General features: G+C 40.1%; 3 protein-coding genes across 5 annotated transcripts; 2 read left to right on the plus strand and 1 right to left on the minus strand.

Annotated features, from left to right (window-relative positions):
* Nucleotides 1-1,779: 1,779 nt before the first annotated feature.
* sftpbb (surfactant protein Bb) lies at nt 1,780-6,521 on the plus strand. 2 transcript variants are annotated; one of them, XM_088994447.1, is made up of 11 exons: nt 1,780-2,025; nt 2,221-2,273; nt 2,405-2,473; nt 2,608-2,730; nt 2,806-2,919; nt 3,485-3,565; nt 3,648-3,831; nt 3,911-4,053; nt 4,265-4,345; nt 4,477-4,584; nt 4,989-6,521. In XM_088994447.1, the coding sequence occupies exons 1-11, from the start codon at nt 1,974-1,976 to the stop codon at nt 5,025-5,027; spliced, it is 1,047 nt and encodes a 348-aa protein (XP_088850573.1). In that variant the 5' UTR covers nt 1,780-1,973; the 3' UTR covers nt 5,028-6,521. The 2 variants fall into 2 exon arrangements, with proteins under 2 accessions (XP_088850573.1, XP_088850572.1); XM_088994446.1 differs by having other exon boundaries at nt 1,782-2,025; nt 2,402-2,473.
* On the minus strand, nt 5,257-10,568 carry usp39 (ubiquitin specific peptidase 39). Its single transcript, XM_088994445.1, has 13 exons — nt 10,380-10,568; nt 10,026-10,104; nt 9,846-9,940; nt 9,636-9,772; nt 9,183-9,335; nt 8,869-9,094; nt 8,698-8,772; nt 8,548-8,615; nt 7,925-8,113; nt 7,510-7,652; nt 7,238-7,373; nt 6,894-6,980; nt 5,257-5,452 (listed from the first exon to the last, which is right to left on the minus strand). Exons 1-13 carry the CDS (start codon nt 10,444-10,446, stop codon nt 5,402-5,404), a joined length of 1,506 nt encoding a protein of 501 aa, XP_088850571.1. The 5' UTR covers nt 10,447-10,568; the 3' UTR covers nt 5,257-5,401.
* A 275-nt stretch (nt 10,569-10,843) lies between these two features.
* lg04h2orf68 (linkage group 04 C2orf68 homolog) lies at nt 10,844-14,576 on the plus strand. Of its 2 annotated transcripts, XR_016114709.1 has the most exons (5): nt 10,844-11,080; nt 12,073-12,188; nt 12,605-12,750; nt 12,836-14,080; nt 14,266-14,576. XR_016114709.1 is itself a non-coding variant. In XM_088994449.1 (4 exons), exons 1-4 carry the CDS (start codon nt 10,959-10,961, stop codon nt 12,956-12,958), a joined length of 507 nt encoding a protein of 168 aa, XP_088850575.1. In that variant the 5' UTR covers nt 10,844-10,958; the 3' UTR covers nt 12,959-14,098. The 2 variants fall into 2 exon arrangements, 1 of the variants encoding a protein (XP_088850575.1); XM_088994449.1 differs by lacking the exon at nt 14,266-14,576 and having other exon boundaries at nt 12,836-14,098.
* The last annotated feature ends 5,241 nt before the right edge of the window (nt 14,577-19,817 follow it).

Raw genomic sequence — 19,817 nt, forward strand, 5'->3', positions numbered from 1 at the left:
AGTATAACTTACGTATGCTTTATAAAGGATACTCGAATTTAAGCACTGTATATAAAGTGTACCATTTTCATACTAAATTGGAACAAATTAAGTTTTAAAACATTATTTATCTGTCTGTATACTTTTCAATATGCTTCATGTAAAAAAGAGGGTACAGAAAGTGCTTAAGAATGAATGACTCTCTGTGTCTTTGTGTTGTCATATTACAGTAAAGTCTCGTTATATCGATATCGGATATATCGATAGTCCCGGTTATATCGATACTATTTCTATGCACGCACGGAGAAAATTATATGCAAACAGGGTCGGATATATCGATAGTCCCGGTTATATCGATATTTTTTCGGACTCCCTTGAATATCGATATAACGAGACTTTACTGTATTTGTTATTTCGTTTTTTGGGTTCTTTTGACTTCAAGACGGCGCCGCGAGAGTGGCTGCCTTTCCAGCAGTTCATGTATTTTGTTTTTCTACTTTCATTCCTTTCATCACTTTGCTGCTGTGAAAGGTAAATGTCTCCACTGCGAGAATAAAGGCAAATCCAAATCCAATCCAATACAGGCCAAATCTGCTTTTCCCTTCACTGGTTGCCACAGCGAATCTGTGTCCTCCATTTAACTCTGTTTTGTGCATCCTCTTCTCTCACACCAGCTAACTTTTTCACAACATCCATAAACACAACATAAATCTCCTCTTCGGTCTTCTGCTGCCAGGCAGGAGACTCAGCATCCTTCTCCCATTATATTCACTCTCTTTCCTCTGGACATGTCCAAACCATTTCTGTCTGGCCATACTTAAGTACACATCTGTTAAGCTTATAAAACAATAAATAACATTTAGGAAATAAACGTAAATTATACTGCCTCTAAATAGGAATGAAAAAAAACTTTCTTCATGGGATACTTCACTAAACCCCTTTTTGTTAAGAGAAGCCTGGGGGTTTCAAGTGTGCAAAAAGGCACCTTTACCAGTCGTGAATGTATTGTACATATATATACTAGTGGTGCATTATATCAGTTTCAGTCTCTCAAATTTGGCCTTTTATTTCGTTCTAATTTAATGCTCTATGTTACGTTCGATGCCCTTTTCACGGTAAGATCAGAACATTGCCATCAAATGGTTAGTATAGTTTCGCTTTTTTGACTGGTCTTGTGTCGATTTTGTGTTTGGGAGCCTTTTACTGAGCATCTTCATCTTTATTAAGTTCATAGAGATGCTTGTTCTGTAGCCACCAGGGGGTATAAGCCAGTGTCTTCTTGTGCCGGTCCCAAGCCCGGATAAATACAAAGGGTTGTGTCAGGAAGGACATCCGATGTAAAAATTTGGCCAAACAAACATGCCAATCAAACCTCTGAAGATGCAGGACACTGATTCGCTGTGGCGACCCCTTGAAGGGAAAAGCCGAAAGGAAAAGAAGAGGTTACGTTCTTCATGTATCTGATGTGTGATTTACCAAACATACAATAAATACGAGGAAGTTTACTCACTCTGCTGCCATCTAGTGATAACTTTGCAAAAAAAATTACAGTACTGGTATTTTTTTAACTTGTCTCAATGAGATGGGGGAGAAAGAGAGGAAGGGGGAGAAAGAGAGAAGAGGGAGAGGGAGAAAGAGAGGGAGACAGAGGGAGGAGAGGGAGATGGGGAGATTAAAAAAAGACCCTACGCATTAGTTGATTTGCCACATATAATATGGCGGATGCGCTGACGTAAAATGATAGGGCCTTCCCCCTCAGTGAGTATACATATTTACTAATCACCTTGGTGCGCTAAACATCGTCGGGGATCTTATAGTCGCATCGAAGAAAATCTATACTGTAATCTGTCACAATTTCGTTCTCATTGTATGGGAAATTACGTCCTTGTTTTATTTGCAACCTTATTTTGGTGCGTGTTGAGACGGATAACTTCCGGAGCGGCTGACAAATAAATACAAGTCATCTGGTTCTTATTCTGTTCTCTTCTTGCATCATGTCTACTTTGGGGTTTCTCGCAGTTGTCCTAACGACGTCTCTATACCCAGGTAAGATGAAAATGGACATTTTGATGTCAGCATCCGCAATCACTTCACCTGCCTCCGGCAAGCATTGTTGATAAATGATTTCGTAAAAATGGGATGCTGTTTTTTCCGGAATGATTAATACAGGAATTTACAATTTGTAATATGAGATTTTGTATGGATCATTCTTTTAAATATATGTTTGTTTCGGGTTCGAAGGGGACTCCATGTTCATCAATGCCCCTCTGGCATTTGAGAAACACAATTCTTTGGTAAGTCTTTTTTTTAAGCTACACGAATGCTTGAGTGTTACACCACGCCCACCAAAATACAGCAATACTTCCACATTTTAAAATGTATCAGTTCTAACAATTTCTGTTTGTTCCATCTTTGTTGTCAGAAGGCCGTCTGCTCAAAGTGTACCCAGATCATCCAGCTATCTGCCAACATGATTACCGGCAAAGATAGTCAGGTGAAGATTGCTTTAATTATTATTTTTTATTTAAAATGACCCGATGAAAATGTGACTTTTGCAACCACTTACGTTTCGCATATTCTGGCTAGTCTTGCTTGACTGCTAATTGCATTTTGGTCCATGTTTTCCAGGAGCTCATGTATGAAACCTTGTATGCACTCTGCCAGCACCTCCCGGAGAAACAAGCATTTTTATGTGACTCTCAGTTGAAGAGGAATTTGCCCCAAATATTGCTGCAACCACTGAATCACAGGGTATGTTTTGTCCTCTTATGACAGAAGTGAACAATTTGATTTGTGTTTTACGATGAGTGTGATTCCCTTTTCTAGGACGGCCGAAGTACCTGCTCAGCTTTCGGGCTGTGTGCTGTTCACAAGAGTGAGGAGATTGCACTTCCCCACCAGGACAATGGGGTCGTCGTGCCTACGCTTACCAACACGCATGTGAGTATGAAAGCACAGAACTGGAATGTAATCAGAAAATATGTACAAATGGAAGAACAGGCTAGCTGGAAAAGATACGCGTGATGAAAATAGAAGGATGGATGATAAACAAACCTTGAGGTCATGGTGAACCAATGTTTTGCTCACATTTAATGGGAAACTGAAAAAAAGAGCTCAGCAGTATCGCCTAGCTCAGCTCTATAGGATACAAGACGAGAAAATCTACGGTGCTGCTATACACAAAGTGAATTTACTCAATGAAAATTGATTATTCTTTTTTTAAAAAGTAAAAAATATTGTGCATGTATGACACCTTTTGTTCATATTTTTATCACTTAACAAAACCCTTGCTTCAGTTCCCTAAGATTAATTTACAAAAATCAAACAAAAAACTGCTCTATAAAGTTAAACTGTTGCTCCTCAAATGAAATCTTTGATTTGCAAAGCTGCTCCATAAAGGGGCTCGGGGGAACAAATGTGTCGTGGTTATGCCCGATATAGCATCTTCAATGTATCTGAAAAAGTAATGAACAACGAACATTATTTTGTACATTTTTTCCTCCAGGAGCAGTACAACCCAGCTTGCACCCTGTGCCTGTTTGTCATCAAGAAACTGGAGACCCTGTTGCCGCAGAACATGACAGAGGTTGATTTTATTTACTCCCTATATTTTCTGCCGTTCTTTGCTGCATCTTATTGTCTGTCACCATTTTTGTTTCTCCTCACAGGATGCGTTGATGAAACTCATGGGCGAAGTCTGCGATCTACTCCCTCAAAGCTACAAGGATGAGTGCGATGACTTTGTTGACAAATATGGCGTACAAATAGTGGAGTTCTTGCTGTCTTCGGCTGCCCCGCACACGATATGTGTACTGCTTCACATCTGTTTGTTCAGTGACTCTCATGCGCAGGGTCAGTTGCAGCCTCAATGACAGGAACACTGTATTTCCAACTTTCTCACTCAATTTTGATTCCTGCGGTAACTTCCCAGAGATGGCCGTCCCCTCGGACTGCGATTCATGCCGTACGCTAGCTGTGCTGAGCCGACTTCAACTGGGTGTCAACGCCACAAAACCTGAGATGTCGTCCTTCCTGCAGTCTGTGTGTGGTCGTTACCCTCGTGCCATCCCGAAGGTGTGACTCTTAGCTGACAAAATGTGTCAAAGCTCCATTTGGCTGCCCTTTTAATGTTCTGACATGGCTTCGAGAAGTACGCTGGCTACCTTCCAGGCTCCCAAAAAATTCATATTATAATCATTTGAGTTAAAACTCCGTGTCAGGGTCATTGTGCCATTTCATCATTTAAGTTACTTTCTTTTTATTTATTTTTTGGGGTGTTGTCCAGTGTGAGGCCTTCACGAAAATCTATGGAACAAGACTGCAGGAGGTTTTTGAAAGCCACGTGGACCAAGTTGACATTTGTGAAGTAAGTGCAGAGTGCAAACTACTTCATGGGACTGAAGTTCCATTTGTATTGAAAAGTCAGTTATGCTGAAAATCCATCAACTATTTTTGTGCCATTACGCAATTTGTCATCACTTTTGTCTGTCATTTTAGAAAGCTGATCTGTGCACGAAGAAAAAGTCAGCCCTGGTTGGAAGCAATCCCTGCACTTGGGGGCCAAGTTACTGGTGCAGAGATGTAACCACAGCTCAGAAGTGTGGTGTAAGTTATAGACACACGTGCACAAAGTGCAGGGAAAGAGATTTGGAGATACGTATGTTTGTTTTCTAACAATTCAACATACTGTATTTCGGGGGGTCTACCACTAGGTGGCAGTATTGTTTTGTCCTCATAGAATAAGTGCAAGGTCCTCATTGAACATCCAATTCTTTCACTGTATCCAACATTAGTCTTAAATTGTAGGGTGGAAAACCGATTTGATCAAAGGTTATCTTTGTCAAGGTATTTTTGGCCTAAAATCCCTCTGACAGATTGACTTGAAGTTTGGCATTTTACTTGCATTATGAAAATTTAACATCCAATGTTCCCATTGGTTCGCCACCAATGAGCATTCATTTACATATCGCTTCTTTTTAATTGATGATGTGCTTGTGTTCTCCTTTCAGAACGTTGCCTTCTGTGAGAAGCACGTGTGGAAGGAGTAAAGGGCTCACAATCGACTTCATGTGCATACATGCGCAGTCTCACAAATCATTTGCCTCGTGTACTTCACATTTTTGTAATGTTGTTTTTTTCCTCCTGTTTGCCAGCATGAAAAATATGACTTACAACCAGGATTGAATTGCAATCACCACTTGTTAAATTGTATTTTAATCAAAGATTCTTGAAATGTTCATTTGGTTTCAGATGAGTGAAAGGCAACGGGAAGAGCAATTTGGTTTTTGCTCAGCTGGGGCAAAAGTATGTTTATTTGGAAACATGAACATAAAAACACAAACACTGGAAAACATTAAAATGTGATTTTTTTTTCTGTGTGAGTGCCCAAAAGATGACTGCTTTGTGATGTTTCTTTTAACCACTACGCACCAGTGTGGTTGTTCATGTCTTTATTCTCCTGTCGCTTCCAAATCTACAAGACATGAAAATAAAATCTTATCTATCTAAATGGTACTGAAGAAAAAAAAAGCCCTCTACCGTTGTTTATTTGTTTGTCCAATGGAGCCACAAACGTTGAACACAATGAATTGCAAAATGTTGGCACCCAAATTGTCGTGATTTCAAAATCTGTACCGGGGTTTAAAGGACAACCGACGTCTCCGGACAAGTTGTGTCCATAATTTGTAAAATTGCTTCAAATGACTTCTACTGAGCGTATTTTACAAAGATTCCACCGCATATTGCTATATTTTACATTTTAAGACTCACGCTGAATATTCCGGAAGTCTTGTTTTTGAGTTGGTGACGAGTCCGCACGTGACATCACTGAAGGAACGCCCCTGACCGAAAAAAAGGACTCATTGTAGCAGTCCTTCCATCACGTCAATGCTTGTTTGGTCTGAAAACCTCGTGTTGCACCAGAAAGAGCCAGAAGAGGACGTCCAAGCTCCATGTAAGGAATTTATCAACCTGTGGAAACGGGCTGATTCATTCCTCACAGGAGCTCGGTGGCCATTTTCTGCCTCTTTTTTGCTGAGACATTTCCCCCCAATATTGCCTCAAAATGGCACGGAATAAATTCTTTAATCGATTGCAAACATGTATGCTTTCCTCTTCAGAACTATTTGAATCATATTCATAACTGGATGTGTAACAAGAAAGCATATTCTCTGAATCTGAAGCCATTGTTTTGATTCTCCAGAAATGCAAGGTGTCATGGCGTGACGTCACGAACTGGGGGCGGGACTTTCTGAAAAGGCCCAATTCGCAGCTCAATTTTTGCAGATTTTGGACACTTTGAGTCATTTTTATTGGTGTTTTGCATTTGAATAAAAATACCATACTGCGTGTTTTGGGCATTTTAGATGCTATAAAACGTTTTTCTGATGTCAGTTAGGAAACAAAAAAGTGACGTCGGTTGTCCTTTAATTTAGCATGACAATCTGATCGTTACAGGCCAAGTGTGAGCATTTTAAACGCATGTGCAAAAGGGTAACTGTTAATATTAAAATTAAAAAAACTAAATTTGTGTTCCGTGATAAGCCTGACGACTGAGATCATTTGAATTATCAATGTATCTTGGGATCTCACAATTCATTTTAAGAATTAATCCTTTAATCTCTGTTTGGCTTTCCTGATGTCACACGTGACTTTTTGTTTTATAAAATTGTGACAGACATTCAGCTTGACAAGTTCCAACTGGACATATGATCTTTTAAACATTTGTTGTTAAAAATGACCGGATGAGCCGGAGCTAATTTTCTATCATTTACATTTGTATCCGTTGAAAAAATTGAATCTTGTTTCAGAATCACAATGCTGAAAAGGCTGAACTCAGTACTCACAATAAATACTATATAGAAAACTATGATATAATGCAACTTCAGCAACTCGGACACACGGAGACGGCTCACCTGGATATAGGCCTCCGATAGAGTAATCATCTGGGGTAGAATGTCGATCACCTGCAGATCCTGCATCTCATACCACTTCCCAGTTCCCTGATGGGACACAAACGAGTGGTCAGCAGAACTGAAGATTTTATATACGAGACACTGCTCAGCGTTGCATAGTAAGTGGCCATAAAATGTATTCATAACCCTTGAGCTGTTTATCACTGCAACTCTTGTAGTCATGTCCATTAGTGGACATCTTTATATTCCCAGATGTGCAGTTGTGTCATTTTGGGATGACATACAGTATTTCAAGGGGTAGGACTACTTTTCCATGATACTGTATATCTTTAGGGTACACCTACGTGATGCAGGACGTGAATCCTGTAGGCTCCTTCGGTTGGTTTCCCATCATGCACCACATTGGCAACCAGGTCATATGTCGTGTTCTTCTCCGTGACCTGGGCTTCTTCTGTCAAGTACTCACGAAGATCTACATTCCTGATTAGAGAACACAACACGAACATTTGATTCCACTGAGTTTAATGGCTTCCTTTGACTCACATATTTGCTGATGGGCATGTCCGATTCTTTGACTTAACACCTTGATGTGTACGCGATGGCTGGCAACACTTACGTGATGGGGAAGTTGACGATGGTTGGGTTCTTCTCCACAAAGAAGTTATTCTTTGTGAACCTTTTGATGCAAAAGATGAGGTACGGTGGGAGTTTGGTCAACTGGAACCTTTTAAGAAAATTCTCCTTATAAGTTTTGTACTCCTGGAAAATACATGGAACAGAAAGTTGATTTTTATACAAATGTTGACCCTTTTCCTGTCAGTCAAATCTTCTTTGGCATTGCTTTTTACTCCTGATCTCTTTTGGTTACACCCTCTTTCATGACAAATACAGTACATCACCTGATGTGCTCATGACTAACCAGGATGCCTTCCAGCTTAAACTTATATAACAATACAAATGGAGTGCAAACACTTCCGAGCCAAATCTTTGTGCACACAGCATATGTTAAATCAGTGATGAACTGTTGTTACCTTCTCTGTGCTGCCATTGAACTTGCCCAGAATGGTGAAGAGAGGGACTTGTGGGATGATAAGCTGCTCTTTCTCATCCTTGTACAAAGGGGCCGTTGGGAGGTCAAGGGTCAGGAACAAAAACGTGGACTCCGACATTTGCTCCTGGTATTCGTCGGTCAGGAGCAGTGCCTCCTTCTCCTCTGGCGTCTGGAAACAGAATGAGGATTCATCAAATGAGGATAAAAGTAAATGCTAGGGCACACAGAGAGGAAACACCCAGGCACACTCACAATCACACCTACAGGGAATCTGAAACCATCATGCAGAGTTTTTAGTATGTGGAATGAAACAGGAATACCCAAAGAAAACCCACACAGGCACATGAGTAACATGCTGCATACAGGAAGGCCAGAGCGGGATACAAACTTACGGTCTCTGCACTGTGAGGCAAATGCGCTTACCAGTCAACCACTGAGCTGACAATTACTATTCAATCATATCTAAATGACATTAGAATGTCATTACTTTTTTGAAATGTAGTATTTTTAATATACATCTTTAGATCTATTCACCTCATCTACAATGAACTATTTGTTCACTTGAAAAATTAAATGTAGCTCTTTTTGCTGTACAAGACTCACAAGATCTGGGTGTGGTAGCTTCTTCGAGAATATCCGCATGGAACCCTGGAATGCTTTTGTTAGGATTGCTATATGGCAATAAAAAACAGCAGGATTAGATTTATGGTTTTGCAAAAAAAAAATTATACTTATGTATTGCCTCCCACTCACTTGGCTTTTTCTTTGTACCCCCAAGAGCACCATGCAGGGCATTTAAAAACCATGTCATGAAGTCCACAGCATCTCCTACACAACACACATCACAGGCCTGCAGTCATTGCCAGAGAAAATCATCGTATCGTATAATCTGTATACTTCTAAAAGGTGATCCCAAATTCTGACCTTGTTTGGTGATTTGGAAGTTCTTCTTGCTGCACAGCACCACAGCCTGGAGCATCTCATGCGGAGACACGTGCGCCTTGAAGTTTCTTGGATTCCAAAGTTTGCGCATCAGCTCACCAAAACGCTGCACCAGGAGGAACATGATGTCCCCCGGTGGTCTGCGGATACCTCGATAGTTTTCCTCCTCAAGAAAGTAATTCCGCAGTGGCGGCACGTTGGAAAAGGCCTCGAAGAGACAAAGCAGGTTAAGCGCTACAACAACAACAACCTCTGTGCAATCAACTTTCCATAAAATGCAGAGATATCACTCGTACCTGCAAGACCACATTTGCGTAGTCATTGGCCTTAATGTTGTTGAGGCCAACAATGCCCGGCAGATAAGTTGTGCCGTCATAGGCTCTGTAAAGTTTGCCCTGCTTGTCCAAACCCGAAATATGCGGCTTGGTGAATGTTGGTTTAAGCACATACTGTGGAAGCAAATGATAAGGACTTTTTTTTAACCACAATGGTGCGCAAAGTCAGAAATATATTTGTACCGTTTCCCCACATAACGTATTCAGATACAAGATACAAAACTATGAATTTGTAAAGATTATAATGGATAAGTATTAAGGTAATAATTGAACAGATTTAGTCTTTGACTTGCAGTATTGCATAACCCTCCTGTCTGATACACAGATGAGTTTAATCAAGTCAAAAAATGAATGGATTTGTTCTGGGACAAAATGAATACATCCTTATACTTTGTGAACAAATTGTTAACTCACCGTAATGTCTTCTAGTGAAGAGTCAATGATCTCATAGTTGTCAGGAAGACAATAAAACTTGAGTGTATGGAGGTTGAGGAAGACATGGTGAGTGAATTGTACACTGTGGGTGTACGCATGGGATTTCAAACCTCGACCTACACAGAGAAGCAAGTAGTAACTATGATTTTATAACTAGAAAGTGGTGTTTCATTGAAACAATACACATACCCTGAAAGTATTTCCCACATATTAGGCAGGCATAAACGTTGATGTGTGACAGTGAGATGGAGCAAAGCTTCTCAAAGTCGAAATCCAGCACACTCCTGTGGTACAAACACAAAAAAAGGTATGGGAAGAGCCAGCGAACATTCTAGTACTGAGATCTGTCCACAATTGAATGCATCTTGCCTGTTAATGGTGTCAAGATACGGACAGTGACGACTTCTTCTGTCCTCAACAACACGACCTCGTCTTTTGATGACGGGCACTGCAAAATTAGTGAAGCAAATAGGTATGTATTGAATTTTTCATTCAATTCAAGGTTTACAATGGCTCATCAGGTACGCTAGTATGCAATAGCAGGTAGGGAAAATAGCACGAAAATAAATGGCATTGTTTTGATTTGTTTCGAACATACATACATAATATTTGTTAATAGGGATGTGGGAATGGGCCGAACAGTGTGAAAACTATCGCGAGTTGGAAATGCGCTGACGTTAGCAGCGTGCTAATCCAAAACCAGAATGATTTTTTTTCCCCCACCGTCATCGTCTTCGTCGTCCACGTCGTCTTCTCTTTCTCGCTTCAAAGAATCCATTGCCGTTGTCATAATATGGGTTATTGTTGCAAGCTGAGAGATTTCACGACTAAAAACTTATTTCACATAAACAAATCGGTCGAATACAAAACACGTCGAAGCCCGCCGTGCTACGTCATGAACCGCGACAGAAAAATTCTACCGGCATAAAAAATAGTTTACCGGAAAATAAAAATACATACTAAATCCCATTATAAATAAAGGCGTTTAATTAAGTAAAACAAAGAGATTTGTAGGTCACATATTTAAAATGTGATAAACAATATTCACTTTCAGTAAACATCGATCAACTGAAATAAACAAATTCCGTCTGCTCTATGTTGCGATATTATTTCATTCAAGTTCTACGAAATAATATATTTATACGTATGTTATATTTTATTTAGAAAAGTGTTGCCGCTTAACATTGCCCCGGAAGTGTTTTGTCGGCCATACACTCACTTGCAGCGAGCCATGTAGCTTATTGTCATATTCGTGTGACTTCTTTTGTGTTAATCATAATCACACTGGCATGTTTGTGGATTATGTCTACTGAAATGGATATTTTTAGAGACGAAGATGCGCACGATCTGAAGTACAAACGCGGCGGGCGTTTGGACATGAGCCACGGTTTCCTGCACCATATCCGCAGGAACCAGATTGCCAGGTGGCTACAGCTAATGCTAGCGGCTACAATGTTAGCAAACATCGATTGTGGGCTTTACAGTCGACCAAAATGCACAATGTTAGCAAACATCGATTGTGGGCCTTACAGTCGACCAAAATGCACCGGGGAAATTATTTCAACATTGTTGTGTCTTATAGACAGCGACAGCACATGATCATGAGTCGTAGTTTTTGTTTCACTATCACACACACAAACATCTAAAGTTGGTGGCGTTTGTGAGGGATAACGTAGCCCGTTATGCCAGTTAGGTATAAAGTTGGTTTAGGGGGAAATTGAATGCATTACTATACATTCATGTGCTATGTATGTACTATACATTCATGTGCATGTATTATTTGGCTGTGCCAACTACACATTTATCAGAGCAAGTACTGGTATAAATTCAGCTTTTACACAAAATGCTAGCATTTTCTCCTGCATTTTTTTCAATAGTATACGCATGTGGACTCAGCTAATTTGCTGGGTTATTCTCGAGTCTGGGCCCACTGTGCTCCTTGGAATGACAATTAGTCCGAACCATTCAACCAGTTGCTGAAAGAACATTTGGTCCAACAAATATATTCTAAATGAGGATTTTTGCATAAAATAACATTGGCAGCAATGTTTTGAAAACCATCCTTTAGATGAAGACATTTGTATTTCAAAAAACGGGTGTGTTACAGTTGCTACCCGGAATTCAGTCATCCACTGCTGATATGTCGAGCGTGATGTATATAATACGTACTTTTAAATTGGTGGCTTGCATAGTTGTCAACTCCATTCCTCAAGGGCCTACGCTGCATGTTTTAGATATTTCCTGTATGAATGAATCGTACTGACTCAATTGTTTTTATGTGCCCTGCGTTGAATGGTGCACCTCCAGGGTGAACCCTGCCTCGCAAACTCACCCATGACACAAATGAGATCAAATGCTTTTGAAAATGAATAACTGTACAATTTTTTGACGATTGATGTTTCTCTTTGCCTCCAAGAGATGACTATGACAAAGAAGTGAAGTTAGCCAAAGAAGGTCAACGGAGGAGGCACACCACAACTCCTCAACGGGCCAGGCGACCTGACATTCAGGTTTACCATCCGCGACAAAGACGTAAGGCATTGTCATGAGTGTTGTGGACTGTCATCAGTTTTCCGGCTCAAAAGGAAGTCACATTCTGGAATTGTAATGTTCTACATCCGGGGTGTCACTCATTGTTGGCTGCAGGCCATATCGTAGTTACGGTTTCCTCTCTGGGGCCGTTACGAATTTGGGGAAACGAATGGGATGTTTCATCTCCTCCACAATTACATAGTAAAAGCACAACAAATCAATGAATAACTAGTTTTCAAATTTGAAGTCAAGAATAATGACTGCTATTGTGGTTCACATAAACCAATTTGAAATTTTGGTTCAGACTTTAGCAAGCATCATGGCAATTGACATGCTCGATTTGCTTCCACGGGCCACATAAAATGTTGTGGGCCAGATTTGGCCCCCAGGCCTTGACTTTGACACCTGTGTTCTAGATGAATCTGAACCTCAGGCGAGCACCGAGGCAGAAGAGTGGAATGAGAGCGGCTCAAGCACAGAACCAGAAATGCAGGGAACCAAACTTTTCTGGCTTGATTATCAGGCGGACTCTGGATCCATTACATCCTTCCTTGTGCACAAGGTGGCTGAAGCGCCCTCTGTATACTATTGTGTGCATATTATATTTTAATTTCCTAGTACTGTAATCTGTTTCTCTTTTCCCAAAGGATGATAAACCAGAAAGCGTGGTAGAACGTGTCGCTGAAAAGAATGTCCTGGATTTAGCCATGAGGGAAGTCTTGGAGGTCCGCATTCGAAAGGAGATGGACAAAAGGAGAGATAAACGCTGAGAGAGGATTGTGTGTAGTTTGCAACAGCTGTACGGTAGGCACAGACCTGTCCACAACGTCAGCATCCTGATGAGAAGGAAGGCTGCAGACAGAGCTAGCGTAAAGAAGGACCCGGATGATTGTGTCAAGTAGGCAAACACAGATCCGATCCGCATTCCTGTTGCGATTTATAAAGAAGAAAGTATGGTCGAGGGCAGTCGCTACTGCATTTCACCCGCCTTGTGCTGCTGTCTGATTAACATCATAGGGGAGCACAGTGCACATTTGTTACATGTTCTCTGTGACCATGGAAAGTAAAAGAATATAACATATCCTATATTAACATTTTAACTCATTCACTGCCATTCATGAATTTATTCGAGAATTGAAAATATGATGTCGAGTGCCACTCCCAAATTTGTTTGCATTTTGTTTTTTCATGCTTGGGTGCTGATAAAGCGCTGGTCAATGTCTCTGTCAATGTTTTTTTTCACAAGGGGGCAGCATTTCCCTTTTTTCCATGTTAGCGCTTTGGTCCAGCTTCAGCTGTTGTTCAAGCGCTATATAAAGCAATATGTATTGCATTGTATTTTGGACAGCCACCCTCATTTCCAGCACATATAAAACTCCAGACCCAATTTTGCACATATGGCAATTCATGAGTTAAATTTGACTAAAGTGCTGGAAGTGGCAGTACCATTGGTTTGTAAGTGTGGATTTTGAGCGGGTATTTATTTTGTGTCATTACCCATAGTCTTCTTCTTTTCCTTTCGGCTTTTCCCTTCAAGGGGTTGCCACAGCAAATCAGTGTCTTCCATCTTTAGAGGTTTGATCCGCATGTTTGTTTTGACGTCGGATGCCCTTCCTGACACAACCCTCTATTTATCCGGGCTTGGGACCGGCACAAGAAAAGTGATGTACCTTTGTGGCTACAGAACAAGCAACTTGCTCAGTAAAAGCCCCCAAACACAAAATGGTCATCGGCACAGCAACATTCGAAAAACCAAAAACTATACTCACCATTACCCATAGTATTGTAATTTATTTTATTATTTTTTTGCCACATATTTTGGTGGGAAATTTCTCATCTGTGATTCAATGTTTTTCATTTTATTGGCATATCCGTTGCTCTAAATCATGGATGTCCAAAGTCGGTCCTCGAGGGCCGCCGTCCTGCCTGTTTTCCAGCTCTCCCAGGAGCAACGCACCTGATTCAAATCATCAGGACCATTTTGATGCTGCTTCAGAGCTGGCTGATGACCTGATCATTTGAATCAGGTGTTTGCTCCTGGCAGAGCTGGAAAACAGGCAGGACAGCGGCCCTCGAGGACCGACTTTGGACACCCCTGCTCTAAATGTATCTCGGTACAACTGTTGGAGCAAACCGCATTACGATGCGAATGTTTTCTACCATGAACAATAAATACTTTGTTACACGAATACTGTAATTCTTTTCCAAGCGTCAATTCTGGCGAGCTCATTCAGTTTTCCTTCGATCGTTCATGACAAGTTTTGACCATGTTGAGTGTGTTTGATGGCAAAGTCATGTTTGCCTGCGAATGAGTGAATCTGTGAGACCCGGATGTTGTAATGCCTTTTATGAGCAAGTGCAAAATAAACGTGAGTGAGTTCCCAGACCAAAGACAGACACGGCTCTGCGTCATTATTCTCCCGTGAATATTAGCCCTCGTTAAGGAAAACAGCTATTTTGGTGACTGCAATAACGCTAGGACTGCTGCAGGAATGTTCAACGCTACAGACCAGTTGCGTTCAGCAGGTGGCGACAGAAATCAATGTCATGTGGAAATAAACGTTTTAAAATCGTACAGAATACATAACACACCTTGTTGCTCTTATTGCTGAAGATTAGAAAAAAACTCAGCCGCTTCTAAACAAAGTGCACTGTTTTTAATTACAAATGGTTTGTGCTGTGCTTTAAATCGCCATAATCCGTCGTGTAGGAATCTGATTTGTTTGGACCACTGCACACGTACACTGTTACAGATTTCAACGTCTGGTTTAGACGCAGTTGTGTCATTTTCTACTCATCACAGACGTTTAGCACGAGGGAATACCTTTACAAATCTTCACCACGATGCCAACATTTAAATATTGCTTTAGTTGCACATAAATTCCCTAAACTAAAGCACTGATTGGGGCAGACTTTAAGATTTAAGGAAACTGCTCTTTAGGTATGAACAACACATTTTTAAGGGGGAAATGTTTGTTCTTAGTCAATGAGGAGTGGCAGTTTTAAATAAGTTAAGACACGCGGCTAACTAATTTCAAGAAAGTTATGCAAACTTTGAAGGAGGATCCAGATATGCGACACTATTGGTGGGAAAGAAACACACCTCTTGTTCAGCTTCTCTTCTCATGCACCATGTGACTTGACCAGGGATCGGAAAAATGCATTCCAGGCAACAGAGTCTTGCTGCTCCCCCTTGCTCATTCCTTGTCGGATCAACAATTGGCTAAAAAGCATCCAATCATACACGACGGGTACATGTGATTGGACGTTTTTCGCACATTGGCATTATATAAAGTGCAAATTTTCTTGTCAACACCCTTAAGGAACACTCTTGTCAATTCTTGTGGAATCGCTTGTAAATTTTAGAACTTGCAAAAAGCAGTTGTATTGCTTGACAGGAAGCGCCTTCCATGTTAAGTCTCGCGATTTGGTCTGGACACTCCCGATTTTGACCACAATTATTTGTAAGGTGAAACAAAAGAAAATATAAAAAACAAAATACATTTTAATTGAATGTATAAATAAACAATAAAAACATTTTTATTTACTTCTAATTTACACTTTTGTATCACTCACAGTATTTTAACACGCACCAGAGTCGCGAATACGAAAATCTCCCGATTTATGATTTCTGAAACTTAACATGTATGAGGCATTTAGTATACGGCACAATTTCATACATAACACACCTTGTTGCTCTTATTGCTGAAGATTAGAAAAAAACTCAGCCGCTTCTAAACAAAGTACAATTGTCATGGAATTGAGTTCAGTGACGTATTGTACAAATAATTTATCCATGGTGAAACGAATGAAGTTTATTTAATCTAAAAAAAGACCTCTGTCTAAATTGCTTGTGCTGTACAATGGGCCAAAATTAGTGATTATCTGTGTATCGATAAAACGAAGACAAACAAAGAATGGTTCTTCACCTGGATTTAATCGAAACGCAGGGGTTCGGTGAATTGCTCTCGATGGTTCGACTGAGGTTCTGCAATGGAGAGTAAAACACACCCGACTCGACAGGTCAATTAGCTGTGAACTTGCAGGATACGACCACTTGGCTATCATTGGCTGCAGATGATCACATGACATTGCTCGTCCAATCAGTAGTGTGGGAAATTCTGTTCGCTTCCACGAGTGGTTGTCGTGATACGTCGTAAAATAAAATAAAGTAAAATAAACGTATTTTTATGTCTTTAAATTTGACTTACTTTTTTTCTGTTCTTCATAAGTGCCCTTTTTCTAACTCAAATTGCAGGATCCACAGAATATTGAGTTTTAGGACTACATAAAGATTCAATAGTGTTAGAAACCTTCGACTTGTTTTCATTCATGAAAGGCTCAGTGAATGTACTTGTGAACTAATTGTGTTCGGAACCTTGAAGTTTAAAAAACACTGATCTAAAAGTATCTGTCTATGCTGCACCATAAGAGTACTTTATAAGATAGGTTTGCTCTCCAAATGTCAGTCGGAGGTACGTAGTGATCAAGTACATACTCGTTGGGCCTCACGCTTTCACAAGCTATCACGCTATGAAAAATATTGCATCAGCTGCCACCATACGCCTGCAGGAAATGTCACTGCCCCGCGGGAAAATATTTGTCCTGAGTTTGCGCTTGTGTCTCTGCATGGTGTCGATCACCAGCGGCCAAACTGTAAGTGACATGACATAAGCCCATGAGGCCTTTCAGTTGATGTCAATCTTTTCTGATGTGCACTTTGAATCCTCATTGCCTGCAGGAAGGACCTTTGGCCCTGTGACTTTAATTAAAAACACATTTTAAGATAAGAGAGGTATCTCTGACGCTGCTTATTTCAAACAAAAAGCTTTCTTCAGAGCAAAGTATATGATACATCTTTCAAAGCTCTGTATGTGTGTGTGTGTGTGTGTGTGTGTGTGTGTGTGTGTGTGTGTGTGTGTGGGGGGGGGGGGGGGTCCTCTCCTCTACGTAGTCCAAGTGAAGGAGTTTCCCATTCAAGGCTGTGACATTGCAGGCCTACACTGGTTAAATATAGACACTCAAATGAGCCACCGCAGTAGTAGAAATGCAAAGCCACTGTATTTACACTGTAAGGAAGGCAATCAGAATGTAATGATGTAACTTGCATACAAATATACTGTAGCCTGATATACCGTTATAGTGATCCAATTTATAGTGATCCATCTGTTCATGGCAAGAAATAATTATTTTAATCAATGACATCACCGCCAAACATGAACAGGATCAAATGTCTGCTGAATTGATGATTATGGGATAAATACCCTTCTGCATACACGTGTAGCTTAAAACTCTGAATGCAAAGAAAACTTTCCACTCAAGTGCATGAGAATTAAAACTGCAAAATACATATAATAGCAGTGTCTGAAATAGTGTCTGCCAGGACGCCTGGGGCATGCAACTTTTCCGCCGGGCGTACAATTTACAAAAAGAGACAACTTCTTCAAGAAGAAAAAAAATCAAACGTTTGCTTTAATTGATAAAGCAAACGTTTGAATGAAGATTTCAAAATCAGAATAAATTATTCTGATTTCGAAATCTTCGGTTTGTTTGACAATTTGCATACTCGGCACACCAGCCAATCAGAAGCCTGCTTCGTCCTTCCGTCTTTCCCGAGTTATAAGGTTGCACATTTGCATATCATTTTCCAAAGTAGATGCACAGAACCTCAGCCCCAGAAGAAAGATTCAAAAGAACAACATTTATGACGCTACAAAACGTAAACGTACATTACCCCGTGACTGTAAAATGTACTTGAGAGTTTTGAAAGGCGCTTAGAAATTGAACACACAAGAAAAGCATCATGGAAAGAATAATTCACGTGGCTTGTAGCAGACAATGCAAACATTGCATTGTGGAAAATAAAAAGAGTGTATGGACAAACGACCAACTGGAGAAAAATCATCAGCAAGGGATATTTAGGATGAATAAAGCAAGGGAACATTTGTGGCAGGTACATCCGTAATAAAAACAATCCTTAATACTATACAACAATGTTGTTGTTTTTTTGCGATTAGTCGTCTTAATGTGTTTCAAGTTGTGAAAAATGGGGCAGGCAACTTTATGGCCGGGCAGGCAACTTTTCAGAGTTGTCTACCCTGGTGTCCGCTAACTTTTTGTCATGAGTTTCAGACACTGATAACAGTAAGCCCCATCAGTACAAATTTTAAGTCAGACTGGAGTGTTCATGTTCATTTTTAATATAATGTAACCAATCAATAGAAAACAGAGTAAAAACGCAACAACCACCTGTCGGGACTTTTGTGTCAAGATATAAAAGCTAATAATAACAATGGAAAATTCTCCAGTGGTCCTTTGCTAAACCAGGATTTGGTGATGAGTCAGCTCAATACCACCATATTTCCTCAAATTGTGGCCTGGGATGTTTGTTGACTTGACTAAAGTTGAGTAGTTTATTTGAAGTAGGGTTATTTGAGAGCAAGGCCCCCTATATTTGTCCAACGGGCAAGTGTTTGACTGCTCGTTACCAGTAGTGACTATTTGTATTTTGTAACCTTTCACACCGTCTCATATCAATCGCAAACCTGTCTCAACATTGTATCCAGAGCACACATGCGCAAAACCTCAGGCAAAGCTACACTTTCTCAATTTGCACTTTAGCAATGTTGTGAACAGCATTTTGTTTGAAGTAGCTTTGAATAACTGCGTCTCGTGGGTCTATCTGTCTGAAAAATAAAACATGGTCAAAGCATGACCATTTGTAGTTTTCATGTTGCAAAAATGGGCTCTGGTGTCACATTAATTACTTTCGATGACTTGCCATAGTTCCCATAATTATCATTCTACATAAACTAAATGGGTATATAGTGCATAGAATCATGGCTACGGTAGACAAATGGAATTGAGCTGGAGGCACCAACTGCCATTTTTTTCCCCTGAGGTAAAAACAAAATACACACACACACAAATATATATATATATATATATATATATATATATATATATATATATATATATATATATATATATATATATATAAAATCATGTCAATGTCCAGAGGTTCATTGAGGAATGATTTCTATGAGAGCCAAAGCCATGACTTGTTGAAATATTTGGAATTACAGAAACTCTCGACAGGTGGTGTAAATGCAACTGGATAGAATTAAACCAGTGGCAGTGCTTCACACTAATTAGGATGTTATCCTACACTATGTATGCACTGCGCGATCTCAACCTTAATAGTATGACTGAAATGCAGTTTTATGTGTTTTAATTCTGCTCACTGAGGGGGCGAAGCAACCACCATCTTTGTCTCAACGATCCATGACCTAGACTAAAAGAAAAAAAAAAATCAGAGAAGTTCTCAGGCTACAAAAGAGAAAATAGCGAGCCCAAACCACAGCTGTTGCCCGGTTTCTCCCTGACAACTTTTGTGACCTCAGGTCCATGTGAATACAGGGACTATTTCTTTTGTTCACATATTAAATGTGTTCTTTGGGAAGATGCTTTCTCCATGCAGAAACATTGTTTCAGCTTGGAGGAAGTGACACCGGAAATACAAGAAAAACAAGAAACAAATACAAGAATTGGGTGCCCCATGCTTGTAAAAAAATAACTTTCGCATGAAAAGGTTGATTTATTTCTGTAACTCTTGTGGCAATGGGTAAA

The sequence above is a fragment of the Hippocampus bargibanti genome, linkage group LG04, assembly GCF_051943395.1.
Source record: "Hippocampus bargibanti isolate YZ-2025 linkage group LG04, ASM5194339v1, whole genome shotgun sequence".
In the NCBI taxonomy this organism is placed as follows: Eukaryota; Metazoa; Chordata; class Actinopteri; order Syngnathiformes; family Syngnathidae; genus Hippocampus; species Hippocampus bargibanti.

Coding starts and splice junctions, on each gene's coding strand:
- sftpbb (XM_088994446.1), top strand. CDS start 1,974: ATGTCTACTTTGGGGTTTCTCGCAGTTGTCCTAACGACGTCTCTATAC. Junction 3,832..3,910: donor CAGTGACTCTCATGCGCAGG/GTCAGTTGCAGC, acceptor GTAACTTCCCAG/AGATGGCCGTCCCCTCGGAC. Junction 4,054..4,264: donor ACCCTCGTGCCATCCCGAAG/GTGTGACTCTTA, acceptor GGTGTTGTCCAG/TGTGAGGCCTTCACGAAAAT.
- usp39 (XM_088994445.1), bottom strand. CDS start 10,446: ATGACAACGGCAATGGATTCTTTGAAGCGAGAAAGAGAAGACGACGTG. Junction 10,105..10,379: donor GGACGACGAAGACGATGACG/GTGGGGGAAAAA, acceptor CTAATTTTGCAG/TGCCCGTCATCAAAAGACGA. Junction 7,653..7,924: donor TCAATGGCAGCACAGAGAAG/GTAACAACAGTT, acceptor TGTATTTTCCAG/GAGTACAAAACTTATAAGGA.
- lg04h2orf68 (XM_088994449.1), top strand. CDS start 10,959: ATGTCTACTGAAATGGATATTTTTAGAGACGAAGATGCGCACGATCTG. Junction 12,189..12,604: donor TTACCATCCGCGACAAAGAC/GTAAGGCATTGT, acceptor CCTGTGTTCTAG/ATGAATCTGAACCTCAGGCG. Junction 12,751..12,835: donor CATCCTTCCTTGTGCACAAG/GTGGCTGAAGCG, acceptor CTTTTCCCAAAG/GATGATAAACCAGAAAGCGT.